Genomic DNA, 19,970 nt, shown 5'->3' on the forward strand with positions numbered 1-19,970 from the left:
CGGGCGGCCAATGAGAGGTCGGGGTCCGGCTCGCGGCCTATCAGAGCCGAGCTGGGGGGTGGGCCGGACGGCACGGCTGCCGGGGGCGGCGGCGGCGGCGGCGGCCTGGGGAGGCGGTGGCCTGGCCTGGCCTGGCCTGTCAGGGCGCGGGCGGCGGCGGTCCAGCACCATGTCCCTGCAGTACGGGGCGGAGGAGACGCCCCTCGCCGGCAGTTACGGCGCGGCGGATTCGTTCCCCAAAGACTTCGGCTACGGCGTGGAAGAGGAGGAAGAGGAGGCGGCAGCAGCGGGCGGCGGCGTTGGGGCGGGGGCCGGCGGCGGCTGTGGCCCGGGGGGCGCTGACAGCTCCAAGCCAAGGATTCTGCTCATGGGGCTGCGGCGCAGCGGCAAGTCCTCCATCCAGAAGGTGAGTGGGGCTGCCCCGGGCCCCCTCCGCTCGGCTCGGCTCGCGGGGCTCAGGTGGCCGCGGGAGGGGTGGCCGGGGGGAGGGCGGCGGCCGCGCTGGCCTAGCGCGCAGTCCCATCGCACTTTCTCTTGACCGGCTGGGACTCCGGCCTCTGCCCCCTCGCCCGATTCTGCGGCGACCCACTGGGTCGCAGAAGGCGAAACTGCTCCGAGGCAGGCAGGTGCCCAGGGCACCGCCCAGGCCGCCGCCCCCTTGGGACCCTGTCCCTGCAGCAGTGACGAAACCCCGACGTTCCCTCTCCAGTTCCCACGTGGAGAAGTCGGTGGACTCCCTCTCCTGCTCCTCTCACTTCGCTGACCCCGGTTTGCAGGGATTTCCAGCCGAGCCCCAGGGAGCAGCGTAAGAAAAAGCTGTGACTAAGACCTGGGCTTTTTGCTACTTTTGTTATCGGTCCGAAGGAGACTTTGCTGTAACATTCGGAATGGGGATTTTTAGCGCACCTGTTTGAGTTCTTGTGGCCTGGTAAATTGTAGTGACAGGCGATATTCCCCATAAGGTGTGTGGTTATAAAAACCTTCCGAGACTTTTTTCCTTGCTTTTTTTGAGACAAGTTCAGATTGGCCTTGAACTCACGATCCTCCTCCCTTCACCTCCCTAGTGTTGGGATTACAGGTGTGCGCCATCACCTCAGGCCAGAGACTTCTGAGAATGTTTTGCCCAAATACATCAGTGCATTTGTTTTCATTTTGAGTCAGTCAAGAAGGAAAGGAGGGCTGTATGCTTTTTAGTAAAGGGAGAAATAGAGGCAGGGTTGACTTCTTCCATTAGGTATCCTCACTACATACAAGTGAGCTTCTAATAAGATTGGTATCACAGAGCCCTGGGCTTTCCCCTTCCCACTCTGTTACAAAGGCCTATCTGAAATAAATCTCGTGGTGTTTTGTAGATGTGGTGTTTTTAAAAAGTAGCTTTCTTTTTATTACTGTGTTTATTTTGCTTTTCACCTCTGCAACAAGTCTTGGGTGCATTGATCAGTTTTAGCAAACTGAATTTAGTTCATCTCACTTGTTACTGACAAAACCTTGGAAGTAACTTTTTCTCTTCTACAAAGTAACACTAGGAGGCAAAGTAGTTTTATTTGTATGGCTTCTGAGGGTTTTTTCCCCCCTTGAGGTGCTCTCTCAATGGTACCCAGGAACCCAGAGCTAGGCAAGAAGAAAACTACATCCCCACCCAACTCTGGATATTAACAATTAATTGCCTTTACTATTTCTTTTTTTGTGGGAGCTACCTATTCTCTGCTCCCAAAGGCCTCCCTCCCTCTTTGGACATTTTCACTTTTTAACTCAGGCTGCAAACTCAGCAAGGGCAGGATCTAGTGTATTCCATTTTTTATTGTTCCTCAGAGTCTGAGGTAGTCATTTGAGTAATTTTGTTTTGGGTGGGACTGGAGTTTGAACTCAGGGCTTTGGGCTTGCAAAGGCACTCTCTATTTGCTTGAGTCACACCTCCAGTCCATTTTGCTCTCGTTATTTATTTTTTTTGAGGGGGTCGGGGGAAAAGGCTGGAACTGTTTGCCTGGGCTGATCTCAAATTGAAATCCTCTCCCATCTCAGCCTCCCAAGTAGCTAGGATTAGAGGTGTACAGTACTGCACCCAGTGCATTTGAGTGACTTAAATGAATAAAATTTAAACTTTAGCTGTTAACACTTCCATAATCTTAAAGTGGATTTTGACAAGTTTAAATCCTTTATTAAAAAAATGAACAAAAAAATCCATTATTGTGATGCACTCTTATAATTGCAACACTTAGGGAGATATAGGCAGGAGGATTGTGAATTCAAGGCCAGCCTGGGCTATATATTGAGACCCTGTCAAAAGGCAAAGCAAAACAAAACCCAAACAATGAGAGTGACTGTCACACTAGTACTGAATATTGTGTTAATTAAAATAGCTAAAACCGCCCCCCCAAACCAAAAAACCTTTCAGCTTCAAAATAGATTGAATAGAAGTTAATTTGGTGTCTTTTGTTAGAAATAAAATAATAGTGGGTACCAGTGGATTTAGCAATCAAGTTTTACCTTAACTTTTTTTTGTACAGGATCAAAAATTTTAATGTCAATCCAGGGTGAAATTTTGAATTAAAATCTGCAGTCATAAAATTGTCTTATTTCTCTTTCAGGTGGTGTTTCATAAGATGTCACCCAATGAGACTCTTTTTTTGGAAAGTACCAACAAGATTTATAAAGACGACATTTCCAATAGCTCCTTTGTGAATTTCCAGATTTGGGATTTTCCTGGGCAAATGGACTTTTTTGATCCAACCTTTGACTACGAGATGATCTTCAGGGGAACGGGAGCATTGATATATGTCATTGATGCCCAGGTAGTTAGGAATAAAGTTTGTTTCTCTTGCCTGGTAGAAACAAAGGAAAATTGTCCCTTTTGTCATGTGCTTGCAGCTTCTTTCTTTGCCAGTAGGTTCCCTGACAGTGTGGTGTAGCTGCAGAGGTTTTGGGGAGCAGGCTTTGTCATTATGCAGTTCCAGAGTATAAGGTGGTTAGGACATGTGGTTTACATCCTTCATTCCCAGTTAATGAACAGTTGACATTGGCTTTTTACTTTTATTTGTTAATAGTAGATGCTGCTGTATTTTATTAACTATTATAATAATGACATCACTCACTGAAGAGATCCCATCAGTGCCCACAATATTAGGAAGAGCATGAGAACTGACTGAGTCAGTATACATTAGAATGAATAGTTTCCTGAATTGTCTGAATTTAGTCCAGCAAGCACTTACTGAGGGCTACCTTGTGGCTAGCAGTTAGATGAATGGTATGTGTTCCTATCCTTAAGAAGCTTACTTTTTGTATGCTTAAGTATTAGATAGGAATGCTTTTTGAGTGATAGACTCTATAATGGGTGCTTTCACATACATGATCAAATTTCTTTACAGTACTGTGAGGGTAGGTATTATAATTCCAGTTTTATAGATGAGTAAACTGAGATTGCAGAGTTTAAGCAACTTAAAGTGACATACCTGGTAAATGGCAGAGCTGGGATTACTTTAAAAACTCTCTTTGGAAGAAATGTCTATTTCCCTTTTCCTTTCTTAATATTACCATATTAAAATTATAGGTGTTAACTTGGTAACTGAATTTTCTATCATAAGAAATTGAAGAGCTGTTTATTGGTATGAGTTAGTAAATTTGAGTGTTTGGATATTTATGACTAATTAGGATAGTATATTTTTTGTGGTTGGGGAAGGAGTTGGTTTGAGGCTTTCTTAACTCATTACTTGCCTTTTGTAAGATTTCTTCTTAAAAAATATTTTGTTCTGACTTACAGGATGACTACATGGAGGCTTTAACAAGACTTCACATTACTGTTTCTAAAGCCTACAAAGTTAACCCAGACATGAATTTTGAGGTTTTTATTCACAAAGTTGATGGTCTGTCTGATGATCACAAAATAGAAACACAGAGGGACATTCATCAAAGGGCCAATGATGACCTTGCAGATGCTGGGCTAGAAAAACTCCATCTTAGGTAACAACATGTGTGTTTGATATGAGAGCCCTGAAAAAACAATATGTGTGTTTGATATGAGAGCCCTGTAAATGTATTCCCATCTCTGTCATTACAAACATTATAGCTTTCTGTTACCAGTATGCCCTTTCCTAATTCTGTAATGTTTTTGATTTCTTCTTTGTTGAATTCCAAGTTATTTTGGGAGCGTGGTGTTATTGAGAAGTTACTTTCTTTTCTTTGCATTTTCTGGGATTTGAATTGAGGGCCTTGTGCTTGCTATGCAGGTGCTCTCCCTACTTGAGCCACACCCCACACCCTCATTGGTGCTTTTGCAAATTCATCTCAAGAGACTGGAGTCAGACTGTTTCCTCATGGCAAAAATCTGTTTTGGGACTTCTCCCCTTAGTTTCATCACTTTTTCCCCCATTGCCTTAGTATAACAAATCTCTGTCACATTTCTCGCCAAAGTTGGACTTGGGTCTTTATAGTGTCTTTCTCAGAAGAAGAGCCTTTTAAAAGGAGGTACACTGTCAAGTCTGGACTTACTCTAATGTATCATAGTTTTTAAAACAGTTTATGGAACTCTGAAATTTGTGTTAGGTGAATTTGTGCTGTAAGTTTGCATAGTGCTGCTATTAAGTTTAAAGGACTGCTGGTTTATAATTAAATATCATCAAGAAATTATATTTAAACACACCTACTAATTAGGATTGATGACTGTGTATTTGTATTCCAAAAATATATGAGGGATATTTTTGTGTATCTTATTATTTTTTTTTGAGGAAGGGTAATATAGGTAGAAATGAGTATTTAAAAGTACCTAAGAAAATGTTCTCTTGATAAAAACAACTTAAGGGGTAGGGGGAGTAGAGGAGAGACACATGGTCTATTACCAGGGCTTCCTGTAGGCTTAAGCCTACTCTCCACCTACCCCTCATGTACCCTGGGCCTCAATCTCCAAAGTTTTTTAGTTATTCTCATCAAGCTCTAGTTTGCCAGGATTAAAATTTTAAAGCACAGGTAGGCGTGTTTAAAAAAAAATAAAATCCAACATTTATAAGAGAAAGTAAAAGTGCTTCTCCATAAAACCCCTTAATCTTATTTTTAGGAATCTGATACGTATGTGTATGTGTACACACACTGTATACACATACATACACACATATATTTATATACATATGCAGTACTGGGGTTTGAACTCTACCACCTTAGCTATGACCCCCGCCCCAAACCCCCCTTTTTTGCTTTTGGTTATTTATTTTTTTTGGTGGGACTGGGTTTTGAACTTAGGGTTTTGTGCTTGCAAAGCAGATACTCTGTTGCTTGAGCCACACTACCAGTACATTTTGGTCTAGTTATTTTGGAGATGGGGTCTTTCGAACTATTTATCTGGCTGACCTCAAACAATGATCTTCCAAGTAGTTAGGGATTACTGGTGTGAGCCACTGGCATCTGGCTTGCCTTTCATTCATTTGAGATTGGGTCTCCACTTTATGCCTGGGCCAGCCTGGACCATAATCCTGTTTATGCTTCCTGTGTAGCTGGGATGACAGGCAGCAACCACTATGTCCAGCTTTATTGCTTGAGATGGAGTCTTGTTAACTTTGCCTGGACTGGCCTCAAACTGTAGTCCTCCCAATCTCTTCCTCCTGAGTAGATAGGATTATAGGGGTAGCCAGTGTATGCAGCTGCTAATTTTTACCTGAATTTTAAGCCATGCTTGTTCTGTGTTCCCTGGTACCCCTGGGGAGTCTTTCAGATTCTCTTTCCTTCACGTCTGTGTCCCTTCTAGGGCTTCCCACCCCAGTGATACAACTATTCTTTTCCCCTGTATCCAGTAGGGCTCTAGGTTTTGTTAATCTCAACAGGGTTTTTCCGCTAATTTTTTGTTTTTAAATTTTTAAAATTTATTTATTTAGTGGTGCTGGGCATCAAATCCAGGACCTTGTGCATGCTAGGCAAGTGTCCTACCACTGAGGTACAACCCCAGCCTGCATCAAGTCTGTATTTATTACTTGCTATGTCTATGGATGAGGCTGTTTGATTTCCAGTTTCTAGAATGTCACCTTACTAATTTGCTCTGTGCCTTGTAAGTTCTTTGTGTCCCCATCCATCTCCAAGCCTCACAGGCCTTGGAGAATCTTCACTTTATTAACCTTTTTACCTAAAAGAAACACTTAAGGACTGACAGAATGGTTCAAGTGGTAGAAAGCCTGCTTAGTAAGCTGAGATCCTAAGTTCAAACCCCAGTACTGTGGTGGCGGTGGGGAACAATACTTTTCTCCTTAGTGCCTGTGGGGTCATTTGGCCTTACTTGCCCCAGTGCTCACACATCTTGCATAGGATTAGGTTCTTAGACCAACTCCGTGAAAGTATCTTTAAATTACTATAAAGTGGCAACACAGTTCTGTATTCCTGAGTTTGTAGTATGTACATATAAATATATTATGGATACAATTATGATGAGTATACTCTTGAGTGAAAAAGCAGGTAGAATTGTCCACAGTGTTTAAATTGCTTAAAGGCCTCTCTCCCTCTTGAATTCATGTTTTGTTAAATCTACGTGTTACTTTTCTACTGCACATTGTTTTAGGTCTTCATTCTCCTGTTTTCTACAAGGCCCTGGCTTTCATTCTTCTTAGGTTGTTTACCTAAATTCTAAGCACCAGTTGTATTTGTTGATCAGGGTAGTATGGCAATAGACTTGTTTACTCAATAAATACTCATGAGCACTGTTCAGGACAGTGGGCTGGCAGCTATGAGCAAGATTGACAAAGCCTCTTTCCTCGTGGAGCTTACATTTTGATGAATGGCACAGCTCAAAGGCTCCTACACATAAAAGTATGTTGTAATTTTAGGTACTTACAAATGCTATGAAGAAAACCAAATAGAGCAAAGGGGTAGAAAGCATCAGGTACAGGATTACTGTTGTAAGTAGGCTGGTTTTAGAGACGATGAGGTGATGTGTTGTAGAAGTGTGAATTTTGTTTGGTATAAATACCACATATCTCATGTAGCTTTCTCTTGGATTTTAATCTTTTTTTTTTTTTGTCTCAGTTATGTTGCTTAAGAAACCAAGCTTTAGGGATCAGGTTGGTAAGGCTTAGATGAACGGTCAAGTTTCTGCCTTGGAGATGATTCCTGGGTGTTCTCTCAGTTGCTTTGTGTAAATGCAATGAAGGGAGTGATTGCCACAGGCCAGGTTAGAAAATGGTCTTACCATCTTGAGTGATGGGGATGATAGACAAGATAGGCTATATTTGAACTTATAGGAAACAAATGTTAAGAATCTTTAAATTGTATGTATTATGGTAGTTATCACTGCATTTAATGTATTTTCCAAATTAATCATCCTATGTTGTATTTTCCAGCTTTTATTTGACTAGTATCTATGACCACTCAATATTTGAAGCCTTCAGTAAGGTGGTGCAGAAGCTCATTCCACAACTGCCAACCTTGGAAAACCTACTAAATATCTTTATATCAGTAAGTGAGCTATTTAATTTAGTATAGTTTCCAGTTTTATTTTTGTTAAGTATATTTGTGTTTCCGAGTTCCCCAAAAATGGTGCTTGAGTTAGCTTAAAGACTAATGATATGCTGGGTGCTGGTGGCTCACACCTGTAATCCTAGCTACTCTGGAGGCAGAGATTAGGAGAATCATGGTTAGAAGTGAGCCCAGGCAAATAGTCTGTGAGACCCTATCTTGAAAAAACCCATCACATCACAAAAAGGAAAAGGGCTGGTGGAGTGGCTCAAGGTGTAGGCCCTGAATTCAAGCTCCAGAACTGCCAAAAAAGATTAATGACACAGTTAAAATGTAATATTGATAACAGCATAAAATACAGCTTGAGTTACTATTTTTGGAATTCTTGTCTTAATACTTACACTTTTTGTCTTTAAAATGAATGCCAAGCTGGGTGCTGGTGTTTTGTACCTGTAATCCTACTTAGTTGGAGACTGAGATTGGGAGGATTAAAATTTGAGACCAGCCAGGCAAATAGTTCATGAGATCCCATATCCAAAATAACCAGACCAAAATGGACTGGAGGTGTGGCTCAAGTGGTAGAGCTCCTGCTTTGCAAGTGTGAAGCCCTGAGTTCAAACGTTGGTTGCACAAAAAAAAAACCAAAAAACAAAAAAAACAGAAAAAAACAAAACCCAACAACAAAAAAACCCCAAAAGACTGCTGAAAAATTTCCCTATGATTTCTTAATTAGAAACATCATGAGAGCTGAAGAGCTGGAGATGGAGCCCAGTGGTAGAGCACTTGCCTAGTATGTGCAAAGTCCTTGGTTCAATGCCCAGCACAGTTGCCTTGCTATCCCCCCGATATGAATTCTTTGTCATGTTTGGTGGCATATGCCTGTGATCCCAGCCTCTGTCCCCGCCATGTGGATTTTTTGTACGTATGGTGGTGTATGCCTGTAATCCCAGTACTCAGGAGGCTGAGACAGAAGGTTCACAAGAGGCCACCCTGAGCTACATAGGAAGTTTCAGGCTATTCTGGGATACATAGTGAGATCTTGTCTCTGGAAAAGACTGGGTCTTGGGAATGTGACTTAGTTTAATTTTAATTTTTGCCCCTTTGGAGGTCATATTCAGAAATCGTTCTTTTTTTCCTTACTAACTATAATCTTAGAACTGTATTTTACATTCTTAATTTGAGGATTCAGTTTAAGGACAAAAAAAGAATTACTTCTCAATAAATTTAACATTTAGCGATTTTCTAAACATTATGTTGAAAGAATTCTTTTTTTTTTTTGTATGTGTGTGGTGACCCTCACTCTGACTCTTGGACTTTGGGTTATGCTAGATATTGGCATCAAACTAATTCTTTTATGTTTTACTAATTGTTCGCTTGAAGACTTTCTGAGAGCAAGGTCATTCAAATTAGAGATTGATTATAATAATAAAAGATTATTGAAAATGTAACATAGTTCCACTTGGAGAATTTTTTATGGTTGGGCAGGGCCTGGGGTTTGAACCTAGGGACTCATGCATGCTAGGCAAAGTTACCACTGAGCTATAACCGCTAGCTGGAGAATTGTTTTGTTAAATTTTTGGTGGTATCTTAGAAAATAATTCATTTAAGAGAAAGAAGAAAAACATTTGACTTCATGCAATTATGTCAGTAAATCAAAGCAGAAAAATAATTCCACTTTTATTCTTTGGATTATAGAAATGTCTTGCAGTCTGGGTGTGGAAGCATACGCCTGTAATCCTAGCACCCAGAAAGCTGAAGATCAAGAATTTGGGGCTACCTTGGACTACTTTGTGAGGCCCTGTCTTTAAAAAAAGAAATAAGACAGTTAAAGAGAAATGTTTCACATTTTTTTTTTGGTATTTATTTTTTGGTATTAGGTCATATAATTAATAAATGATCATTAGGATTGGGTGTGTAGCTCAGTAGGAAAGCATTTGTGTAGCATGTGCAAGGTCCCAGTTTGCTCCCTAGCATCACAAAAAATTAAAAAACAAAACCATGGGAAAAATGACCTTTAATGAATAGTTAAAAGTGGTTTTCAATAATTCAAGGTCTTAATGGTTTTCAGTAATTCAAGGTCTTTGATAAGTTGCAAATTGTGATTCTTAAACTGAACACTTCCCCAATTTTGTTTTTCCAAGAATTCAGGTATTGAAAAAGCTTTTCTCTTTGATGTTGTCAGCAAAATCTACATCGCAACAGACAGTTCCCCTGTGGATATGCAGTCTTACGAACTTTGCTGTGACATGATTGATGTTGTAATTGATGTGTCTTGTATATATGGGTAAGTTGTATACATACTTCTGTAAACTCTTAGGTAGAAAACATTCTAGTTTCTGAGGCCTCTGGCAAGTGCTCTACGAAGTGAGATTGTTTTGACCATAGTGCTTCATCTTGGAACATGATTCTTTTGAAGAGCTGCTAGATCTTACATTTTCAAAGAGGATGGCAGAGAGCACTTGGAAAGTGACCAGTGCTAGATTTATTTAACACTGAAACTGAAAGTTTCTCCTGCCATTATTTGGAGGGTTTGTACTGTGTCTTTTCATTTTTTGGACTTAGTTACATTAAAAAACTAGATTAATTTATTGTCTGAATAACAAAATAAGTGCTAGTTCCTCATTTAACATCAGGTTTTGTGGAAGGAGGAATTCTTAATCTTTTTTTTTGTGTGTGTGTGTGTGGCACTGGGGTTTGAACTCAGGGCCCCACACTTGCTAGGCAGGTGCTCTATCACTTGATCCAATTCACCAGCTGGATTCTTAATTTTTTAGAGTACAAAGAAATAAGGTAATCAGAACTTTAGCTATTAGAAGCTAGCTGCCTCTAAGTAGGAGAATGTGTTTGTCTTCCCATTTCTTGACCTTTCATTTCTGTCTATTCCTTTTCCACTTTTGTGATTACAGGCTCTCCTTTGTTTTTTTTCCATAATGAACACAAGATATGTCTGTCATATTACTCAGTAAAGTTTCATGTTCCCATTTCTAAAAATAGATGAGTAGAACATTTGCTTTTTCTTTAAAGCTAATAAAAATTTCATAAATCAGTTTTTTTATAACCTAAACATAAAATTTAGTAATAAAATTATTTTTCATTCTTTGGTACATGGTAAAATTCACACACTATAAATTATCTTATAAAAAAATCCACTGTCTTCATACTCTTAACATACTCTTGCATGCAGTTTGATGTGCTTCTTAATAGTTCATTTGCTTCTTAGTTTATTTTTTTTTTGGAGGGGGACTACATATAATTCTGACAATTCTGTTTTTAGCTACTGTAAGTTATCAGGATTCCATAATATATTTAGTAGACCGTATTTATTTTAGTTTTTTTATTTTCTCATTTTTTACTATTAGTAGTTTTCATATTTTAGATCTTTACTTTCAGATTGTGTCAGTGCAGATTAATATGAGGGAGGATTTGAAGCCTGCTGTATTCTGTATTCCATGCATCTGGTGTGAGCAAGATGGAAGGCATGAATGAATGTGTGGAATACTGCTGGGTCACAGAAGGGAGTGTCTGTTGTTGACACTTGGTACACATTTTATTCCATGAAATCCACTATAAGCTTTTCAGTTTATAATTTCAGTTCTAACCAGGCTTCTTCCCCCTCTCATTTGCAGTCCTTGGGGTATGCCGCTTTTAAATCTGGTTCTCCTTGAATATGACCTTCCTTCTTCTGCCTGGGCATATTTTGACTAACATTTAGATAAGCATACTTGCTTAAAAGTCTTAAAAATGATCAAAGAGACATAATAGAAAGTTTGAGCAAGCCTTTTAAGATCACCAGGATATTTTAATTCTTTGTTAATCATCCAAATCTGACTAATCTTTAGACTTCTTTCTTCCCTCCCTCTCCCTTTGCTGGGAGTCACACCCAGGGCTATGCACATACTAGACAAGCTGGTGCTCTATTGAACTACATTCCCATCCTGAAACACGCCTTTCTTATTTCTTTCTCGTGTTAGTGTGTGATTCAAGATCGTACACTGGCTTGACATTAGAAACTTTGCTTTTCTAGCTTCTTCCAGAGCTGACTATGGGTATAGATAGCTTGGGGACTCCTTGTCTGGATGTCTGTGTTGGCCTCTTGTCAGTATTAGTGCCTGTTTTCACTTTCCACGTAGCACAGCAAAGCATCTACATCTAACTGTAAGCTGAGAACACAACACTTCCTCTTCTACAATCAGGAGGAAGTAGTTTCCTTTTATACTCTTAAAGCAAATGACAATTCCCTACCACTTTACCTTTCCCAGTCTACTTCAGCTATGAATGATACTGAAAGCTGTATGAAGTTGAATTTAAAACCCAAAATTTGAGTTCTGACTTTGCTAGGAGGTCATGTTTTACTTTGAATGAACTTCACTTGATACATCTCTAAAATGAGCATAGTTCTTTTATTTCTTTTTATTTAGTTTAGTTTGATTTGTTCCAGCAAGAATCTAAAGTCGTTAAATAGGGCTATAGTAATAATTCCTGTTTCCAGGATCAAATTAACATAAGAAAAGGTAAACTGTAAGGGTCGGGATAGTTTAAAAATAAGCCCTCATTCAGGGAAAATTCAGCTCCATGGAAAATAGAGACAAGTGAAACAGGAGGGAAAGAAAACATTGTTCTACTACTAAAGACAAGTACTGGGAACATTTTCTTTTTAGTATATTTCTTCACCTTTTTTTTTTTTTTTTAAGCAGTTGTTCTCCCCCTAACTCTGTCTTCCTACCTCAAACTCCTAGTGGTGGAATTACAGGTGTGTGCCGCTCCCTAGGCTTTCTTTAAAAAAGGCACTTTTGACAACTCTTAATTCCTTTTAATAGCTTAGAGTTTTGCTAAGCAAGCACATCACATAAGACTCTCAGAAACCATCTGTTTAAAAGTCATTGATTTCAACATGATTCTTACTGCTCTCTGGCTGTTCTTATGAGGTCTTAATAATTTTCTTGCTTTGTGAGGAAGCAAAAAGGTTTTGTGAGAAAAGGTGTGATTGGCTTGCCTTGTAGAGTATGCCTTGAAGGAGCTTGTGGAGGTGGTGAACAGGTCCCAGGGGGGTTGTGTGGCTCCAGGGAAGTAAGGAAAGAAGGCACCTCAGCTGAACCTGTAGACTATCAGATAAGTAGCCTAACATCGGCATGAGGTTGGAAAGGTGGTCATTTTCCTGGTTAAGATTACATGTATTTTCACTTTTTTTCTCCAAGTGCATGATCATCTATAATAGTAATGGATGTGTGTGGAGTTTTTTGTTATTGCTTTTAACAGGAATTCCTGCGATTCTTTTTGGGAGTCCTGTATCTAAATGACAACTCTGTTCCAATATATTTAAGCCAGTGTTCTTTCTCAAAAGACATTTGGGAACCTGGGTGGAAAGACTTGTCACTGTACAAATTAAGTGTGACAAAATGCCTAGTTGGGAAACCTGTAATGAATAGTACTTTCTTTTAAAATAGGTTAAAGGAAGATGGAAGTGGAAGTGCTTATGACAAAGAATCTATGGCAATTATCAAGCTGAATAATACAACTGTCCTTTATTTAAAGGAGGTGACTAAATTTTTGGCATTGGTCTGCATTCTTAGGGAAGAAAGCTTTGAACGAAAAGGTAAGGGCATTTTCAAAAGCTGTTCTTACGTTCTTTGTCATGATTTCTCAGGTTCTTGAAAATGAGAAAATAATATTTCAGTGTTCGACAAGTGGTTAGCTTTAAAAATAAACCAGCAAAAGTACCTTTTTTTGGCAGTACTGGGCCTCATGCTTACTAGGCATGCGTTCTACCACTTGAGCCTTGAGCCACTCCACCAGCCCCAGCTCAAGTACTTTTGTCCTTCTTTCTCTATATAGTCTAAACTCTCTCTTTCCTTCTTTTGATCTTTTATTTAAATTGAGTTTTCTATTCCAGCCTTCTTTCTTCAGATCCTTTTATTAGCTGTTCTACATGCAGCTTGTTTCCATCAGAACCAATCTACCGAAGCTAGTCCTCAGATGGGAACCAAGTTACCCTGTTGCTGCATTCAGTGGCCTTTTTCACTCTGCAGCCTCTCTAGCCTTCTGAAGCATGTGGCCCTGTCAGTCTTTCCTTTTTCAAAGCTTTTTTCTCTCAGTTTGCTTTCCTACATATAGTTCATATATGTAGGATTATTTTGTGTGTGTGTTTTTCTGACCATCTCTCCTATTTTCTCTGGCTGCTTTTCTTTTTCCCAGTTCTGTGTTCCTCAGTCAAGTCTTTCTGCTCACTTCTTATTCTTCAGGTCAGCTCCTCCTGTCCATGGCTTAAGTTAATGTTTGTGACTGACTGAAAAATTATATCTCTAGCTTTTCCTTGAGCTCATGCTCTAGACTCATGTTTGAAACTGTTAGTGAGACATCTTCACTTAAATATTTTTTCTGGTGTGGAGGATATTGTGTCACACATCGATGCATGATTACCCTGTTTCATGACTTTCTTGGCTACTCTACTTCTGTCACTAGTTAGGCCATTTTTCTTGCATCTAAGCTCATAGGTAATTGTGTTAACTGCTTACGGTGCCCTTGCAGCTTGGTTCACAGAGATTTTTGTGTTCTCCTATTTTCCATTCTTCTGTGTTGTTCACATTGAATTTTTACCAAATCTTATCTTATATTCCTTGGAACTGTTTCTTGGATTTCTTTTCCATTTCTACTGTCAGTATTCAGCCCGGGGCCTGTGGTGGGGCAATAGCCTCTTGCTGGATACTACTCATGCATTTGATGTATATGTTGGGGATCTAGTGTGTGTGTTTTATCCAAAGGCAGGCTGATTTTTATTTTTTATTTTTTTAGTACTGTGGATTAAACCTAGGGCCTCATGAATGGTAAGTAGGTACCTTACCACTAAGTTACACCCCCAGCTAAAACTTTTTTTTTTAAATCATGTTAAGTACTCAAGGGCCTATAATAGTTCTCTATTATTTTCTACAATGGGATCCCACTCTTCTGCCTAAGTGTTAAAAAAAATTTCAAATATTCACAAATTTTTGTTTGGAAATGGGTTTTGAACTCAGGCTTCACACTTGATATATACATTTTTTTTTTTCTTTTTATGGTACTGGAGTTTGAACTCAGGGCCTCACTCTTGCTAGGTAGGTGCTCTACCACTTGAGCCATTCCACCAACCCTACATAATTTCTTTGATAAGGCAAAAATAAGTGTATTGCTTTCGTGCTTAAGAACTAAAATGGAAAAAGAAAAATTAATGTCTTCTGTGTGTCTCTCAATTTACATCTCTTTCTTTGTGCTATTTTATTTTTCCTATGCATGACTTACTCATTTACTTCCTTTCTATCCCTCAACATCATAGTGTATTGTAATCTTTGTATAAATGATCCTACATCTAAGTCATTTTCTGCAACTTGCCTTTGTCTCCTCATTCAGGGTTGTTTTGAGATTTATTTAGATCCATAACATATATCATTCATCTTTATTGCCACATATAGTTTGGATATGCAACAATTTTTCTTGTTGCTAGGCATTTAGACTACTTCAAAAATTGCAGATAATTTTGTGGCAAATGCTTATGAACAAATTTGCCTTTGTATAAGTCGAAAATTTCTCTAGGGTTGTTTTTAGGAGTGGAATCTACACTGTATGTTATCTTCATCTTAATAGACAATACCAAACTGCTCTCCAAGGTGACATTACCATTTTTACCTTGGCAGTTGTACATGAGAGTCCCTACCACTTCTTTTCTGTCAGACTGTTTTAATTATTGTCAAACTGGTGCATGTGAAATGTTGTCTTGTTGGGTTCTCATTTTGCCTGTTTAACTGTTGATTAGGGGCAAGTGTCTTTTCACAGCAAGCACCTTTTCACGGTTTTGCAGGTTTCTTTGGTAACTTGTTCATATACCTTTTTATTTTATTTTTTTTTGCGGTGCTTGGGATGAAACTCAGTGCTAGGCAAGCACCTTTCACCTCTTGAGTACTCCCCTAGCCCAAAAAAGTCTCTTTTTAATCTATCACCCATAGCCAATCTTACTTCATTTGTATGTTTCTTTCTCTACTGGATTATTTTGAAGTAAATCTCTGACATTCAATCATTTGGTTTATTTTTTTCTAAAAGATAGTGCTCTTTTTAAATACCACAATATTAGCATTAATAAATGCAAAATATTAACAGTGATTTTATAATATTATTAAATATTTGGTCAGTGTTCACATCCCTGGTTATCAATTTTATTTTAGTTTGCACAAATGTAAATTTTTTATATGTATATTATATATGTAAATTAGTGCAAAATAACTGTGTGAAGGAGTTTCATTATATTTCTGTACACTTGTACAATATCCTTTATCAAATTCATCCCCACTATTTTCTTAACCCTGTCCTTCTCCACCATTCTTTTAAATAGTATTTAATGGGTTTCATTATGCTATCTTCATATATGCATATAATGTACTTTGATCAAGTTCACATCCCAACCCCTTCTTCTTTCCCCCTCCCACTGATTTCCACCCCCAAATAGTTCCCCTGTTTTATGCTTGTGTCCCATTATTATAATTTTAGGTCTAGAGTGCACATATGAGTGAAAACATGAAATATTTGGCTTATCTCACTCAGCATGATGATCTCCAATTCTATCTGTTTTCCTAAAAATGACATTTCATTCTTCTTTATGGCTGAATAAAGCTCCATTGTGTATATGTATCACATTTTCTTATCTGTTCGTTGGTTTTTGGGCACATAGGCTGATTGCGTAGCTTGGATATTGTGAGTAGAACACCATGTGATAAACATGGTGTGCAGGTGTCTCCTACCGTTTGCTGACTTACATTCCTTCGATATATGCCCAGGAGTAGGGTAGCAGGGTCACAGTGTAGTCCTGTTTTTAGTTTTTTTGAGGAACCTCCATGCTGTTGAAGACCACACCATTTTGAGACAGGACCTCACGATGTTGCCCAAGCTGGCCTCAAACTCCTAGGTTCAATCAGTCCTGCTTTAGCTTCCTGAGTAGCTGGGATGGCAAGTGTTTACTACCATGGCTGGCTCACAAAAGTCAGTTTTAATGTAGTTGGGCTGAATTGACCCACACTTGCCTTTATAGTTGTTCTTTTTTTTTTCCCCCTGTGGTGCAGGGATGCAAACCCAGGGCTTCACAAATGCTAAGCAGGCATTCTACCACTGAAACACATTCCCAGCCCTAGTTTGGGTTTTTTTTTTTTTTTTTTTCCCCTCTGAGTCTGAAGGATCGGCTTGATTTGGTTATAACCTACTCATTCAGTACTGAGTCCCAGTACTTTCTACCAAGAGTTCTCAGCCTGGTGTCTTTTCTGTCTTCCACCTGTGTGGTGTTCTTATTGCCAGGCTCCCTACAATGTTCTTATAATTTCACTTCCTTTCCTGGGTGAATAAGTCTTGCCAGTGTGCTCAGAGTTCTGCCTCATCTGTGAAGCTTTCATTGACAACTGTGCCCTGTGCTTGGCTCTCCCTGCTTTCACAGTTGTACTTTATCGACACCAGATTGTTTTGATTTATTCGTTTCTTGTGTGTTGGCTTTATGTTCCAGCTAGCCTATCCTTGAAGGCCTGGACTATATCTGCTGCTTCTTTTGACACTTTGTACCTTCTATCATACTGTTTAATAAGTGTTTAATGACTCATGAAATCAAATATAAATTATTGAAAGATCACACTATGTTCAGGAAGGCCACACAGACGGGTGTATGTGTTTTCTGTCATGATTGACATTCAGGAGGCCTGATCTTCTTTTTCTGTCTTGCAGGTTTGATAGACTACAACTTCCACTGTTTCCGAAAAGCTATCCATGAGGTTTTTGAGGTGGGTGTGTCTTCTCACAGGAGCTGCAGTCACCAGACCAGTGCCCCCAGCCTGAAAGCATTGGCACACAATGGCACACCACGGAATGCCATCTAGTCTGAATCCCAGTAGCCGAGGCTCAGTGCCAGCTTAGTCCTCACGCCAGGGCCAGATGCCACGTGCTGCTGCAGGACATGGGAGCTGCTGCGTGTGGGAGTCTGGTGCCTGTTCCACTATAGACAAGGGGTAGAGTTTTTCATTTGGATGAAAACCCCTCAGCCAGCGGTGTACAACTGAAGCTACTATTTCTTTTTTTAAAAAATGGCAAAAAAGAATTCTAGAGACCTCAGAACTCAAGTGTGTCTTTCTCCTCTTTTGGGTCCTACTTTAAGTAGTTGAATATTTTGAACCTGGAGATAACACCAGTTACCCATCCTTACCAGGGAATGTTGCTGTCAATTCCAGCTGAAAATAATAGAAAAAACTGAATTTTATATGCTTCCCTTAGGTTTTCATTTGTTTAGTCTCTAAAAACCCTGCTTTGCTTACATTCTAACACTGCCTCTCAGATCTCAGTTTTGGACATTGTGTATCTAAGACCTTTAAATGCATTTGCTTGCTAACTCAAAAGATGCATCGACTGACTCCGCAAAAGACATTCCTGTATTTGTTATGAAGAACTGAGAGGAAGTCTGTGTGCTGCATCAGGTGGAGAGCAAGGCTCAGCAGTGGCTGCATCAGTTTCCTTGGAAGTGTTAAGGAAAAACTTTGAAACAGAAGAAAATTTTTGCACCTGTGTTTTTGGTACCAGATGTATGGGTTCTTCTTCGACAAATGATCATGCACAGTGTAACAAAGGGAATTTAAAACAAAGTGGTTTCCCCACAGACCCCTTCTAGGGGAAAACTCATCATGTCACTGAAACACTTAGCCCACTTTTCTTTGATCTTGATATTAGCCTCTACATACCTTTTATTCTATGCTATCTAGATTCTTTTAAGAATTGCTGACTGTTGACTACGAATGACCCTAAGGCACTGGTGGGCTGTCCACTGGGGTTGGAGAGAACTTGTGGTGCCACATGTGTATTGTCTTACACTTTGTCTCCAGTATTCTGACACCAGGTGTCAACTGTGGTACTTTCTTTGCCTACGAGTTGAATTCATACTTGTTTCTTTTTGTTGATGGTTGATACCCTCTCCATTGATTTAAATTTACACATTATTTTTACTCCACATGCCCAGTAGTCATGTATGTTCCAAAGCCACTGGACCACTTGAGTACGTAAGTGCCACTGTTTAATGAAATATATATATTCAGGTCTGTAAACCTAACAGTGCGACTTGGAGTGCTTCCTGCAAATGATTCTGACTGTTGAGTATTTACATGGACCATGGTGATATCCAAAAGAAAAATGCTTTTATATTTATAGATTATTTCATTGAACTATATATGAAATGGGTATCAATAAATGTATTTACTCCAAAAATCAGTTTTTCTACTTGCCTAAGGTGTGAGCAGGTGGGGTGATGGAACATTGGGTTGTCCTACTCTGTCTTGTCATCCATTTCCTGTTCTCTTGTTGCCTTGAATGGTTGACATTCCTTCCCATTTAGGACTTCAGAGTTCTGTCTTGACATGGCCTTGTGTGCAGGCAACTCCCTGGCCTGTTTCTGCTGTAAGGTGGAGAGGTAGGCCTAGATGAAAATGTGTGTTGCTTGGGTGGTTTTTGTGTGTCTGTGATTGGGTTTGAACTTAGGGCTTTGTGCTTGCAAAGCAGGAACTCTACCTCTTGAACTCCATTTTTTGCTCCGATTATTTTTGGAGGTGGAGTCTTGCTAACTTATTTCCCTGGGCTGGCCTAGAACAGCGATCTTCCTAATCTCAGCCTCCTAAATAGCTAGGATTCCAGGCATGAGCCACTGGCGTCTGGCTGGTTGGGTGTTTAATATCAACGAGAGTCATTCGGAATATTCGTGTTTGGTATGTTTGGAGCATTGTCTCCAAGCTGAGGAGCAAGGATGTGAGTGAAGTAGGATAGTACTAAAAAGAGGGTAGGTTCCAGTTTGAGTTTTGTTTCATCCAGTTCCTGACATGTCCATTGACCTTTAAATGTCTGTTACAGCAGTGTTTAGGTTGGATTTAAGCTGATTAGAGAAACATTCACTAGTTTATTGAGGGTGGTAAAGATTAAAAGATCTTTAATTTCATAATTAGAGTACTTTAGAAGTTGGGTTTTTAAACTCTAGAATGGACATCACAAAGAGTTTGGAAAAAAAAAAAACCCTCTTAAAATGCTGTCTAACCTTGTATTTTTCACACAATGGAAAAAGAGCCAGAAGCTTGAAGAACTTTGCTATAGATTGTGGATAGGATGGCACATAGCTTAAACTCCCAGCCAGGATACCATTGGGGGTGGAAGGGATGCTGTTCCTCATATCTGAACAACAGGTGCAAACTGACACTGTCCTGGGTAAACCAAGGGTGGCCAAACTAGTCATGAGTATGGTTAGTGCCAAAGTGGGGCTTGTATTCCGCACCTGGCAGTGTCCTGCTGCCCTTTTCCTCCTGCCTCAGGTCCCTGTGGGTTAAGTGGAGATAATGCTTCAAGATATAAACAGTATAGCTGGTGCTGGGTGACATGCCTATAGTCCCAGCTATGTGGGAGGCTGAAACAGGAGGCTCACTTCAGCCGAGGAGTTCAAGGCCAGCTGGAGCAACATGGATATTATCCCCCTGCCAAAAAAATCCCCCAAAACAAAATACATATCTGGTACATAGGGA

The 19,970-nt window shown here is 39.7% G+C and overlaps 1 protein-coding gene across 1 annotated transcript; it reads left to right on the forward strand.

Annotated features, from left to right (window-relative positions):
• Nucleotides 1-79: 79 nt before the first annotated feature.
• Nucleotides 80-18,675, forward strand: Rragc (Ras related GTP binding C). The gene is made up of 7 exons (XM_020165733.2): nt 80-406; nt 2,589-2,792; nt 3,758-3,957; nt 7,311-7,425; nt 9,567-9,709; nt 12,870-13,018; nt 17,152-18,675. Exons 1-7 carry the CDS (start codon nt 170-172, stop codon nt 17,301-17,303), a joined length of 1,200 nt encoding a protein of 399 aa, XP_020021322.1. The 5' UTR covers nt 80-169; the 3' UTR covers nt 17,304-18,675.
• Nucleotides 18,676-19,970: the final 1,295 nt, after the last annotated feature.

Source organism: Castor canadensis, chromosome 7, assembly GCF_047511655.1.
Source record: "Castor canadensis chromosome 7, mCasCan1.hap1v2, whole genome shotgun sequence".
Lineage (NCBI taxonomy): Eukaryota > Metazoa > Chordata > Mammalia > Rodentia > Castoridae > Castor > Castor canadensis.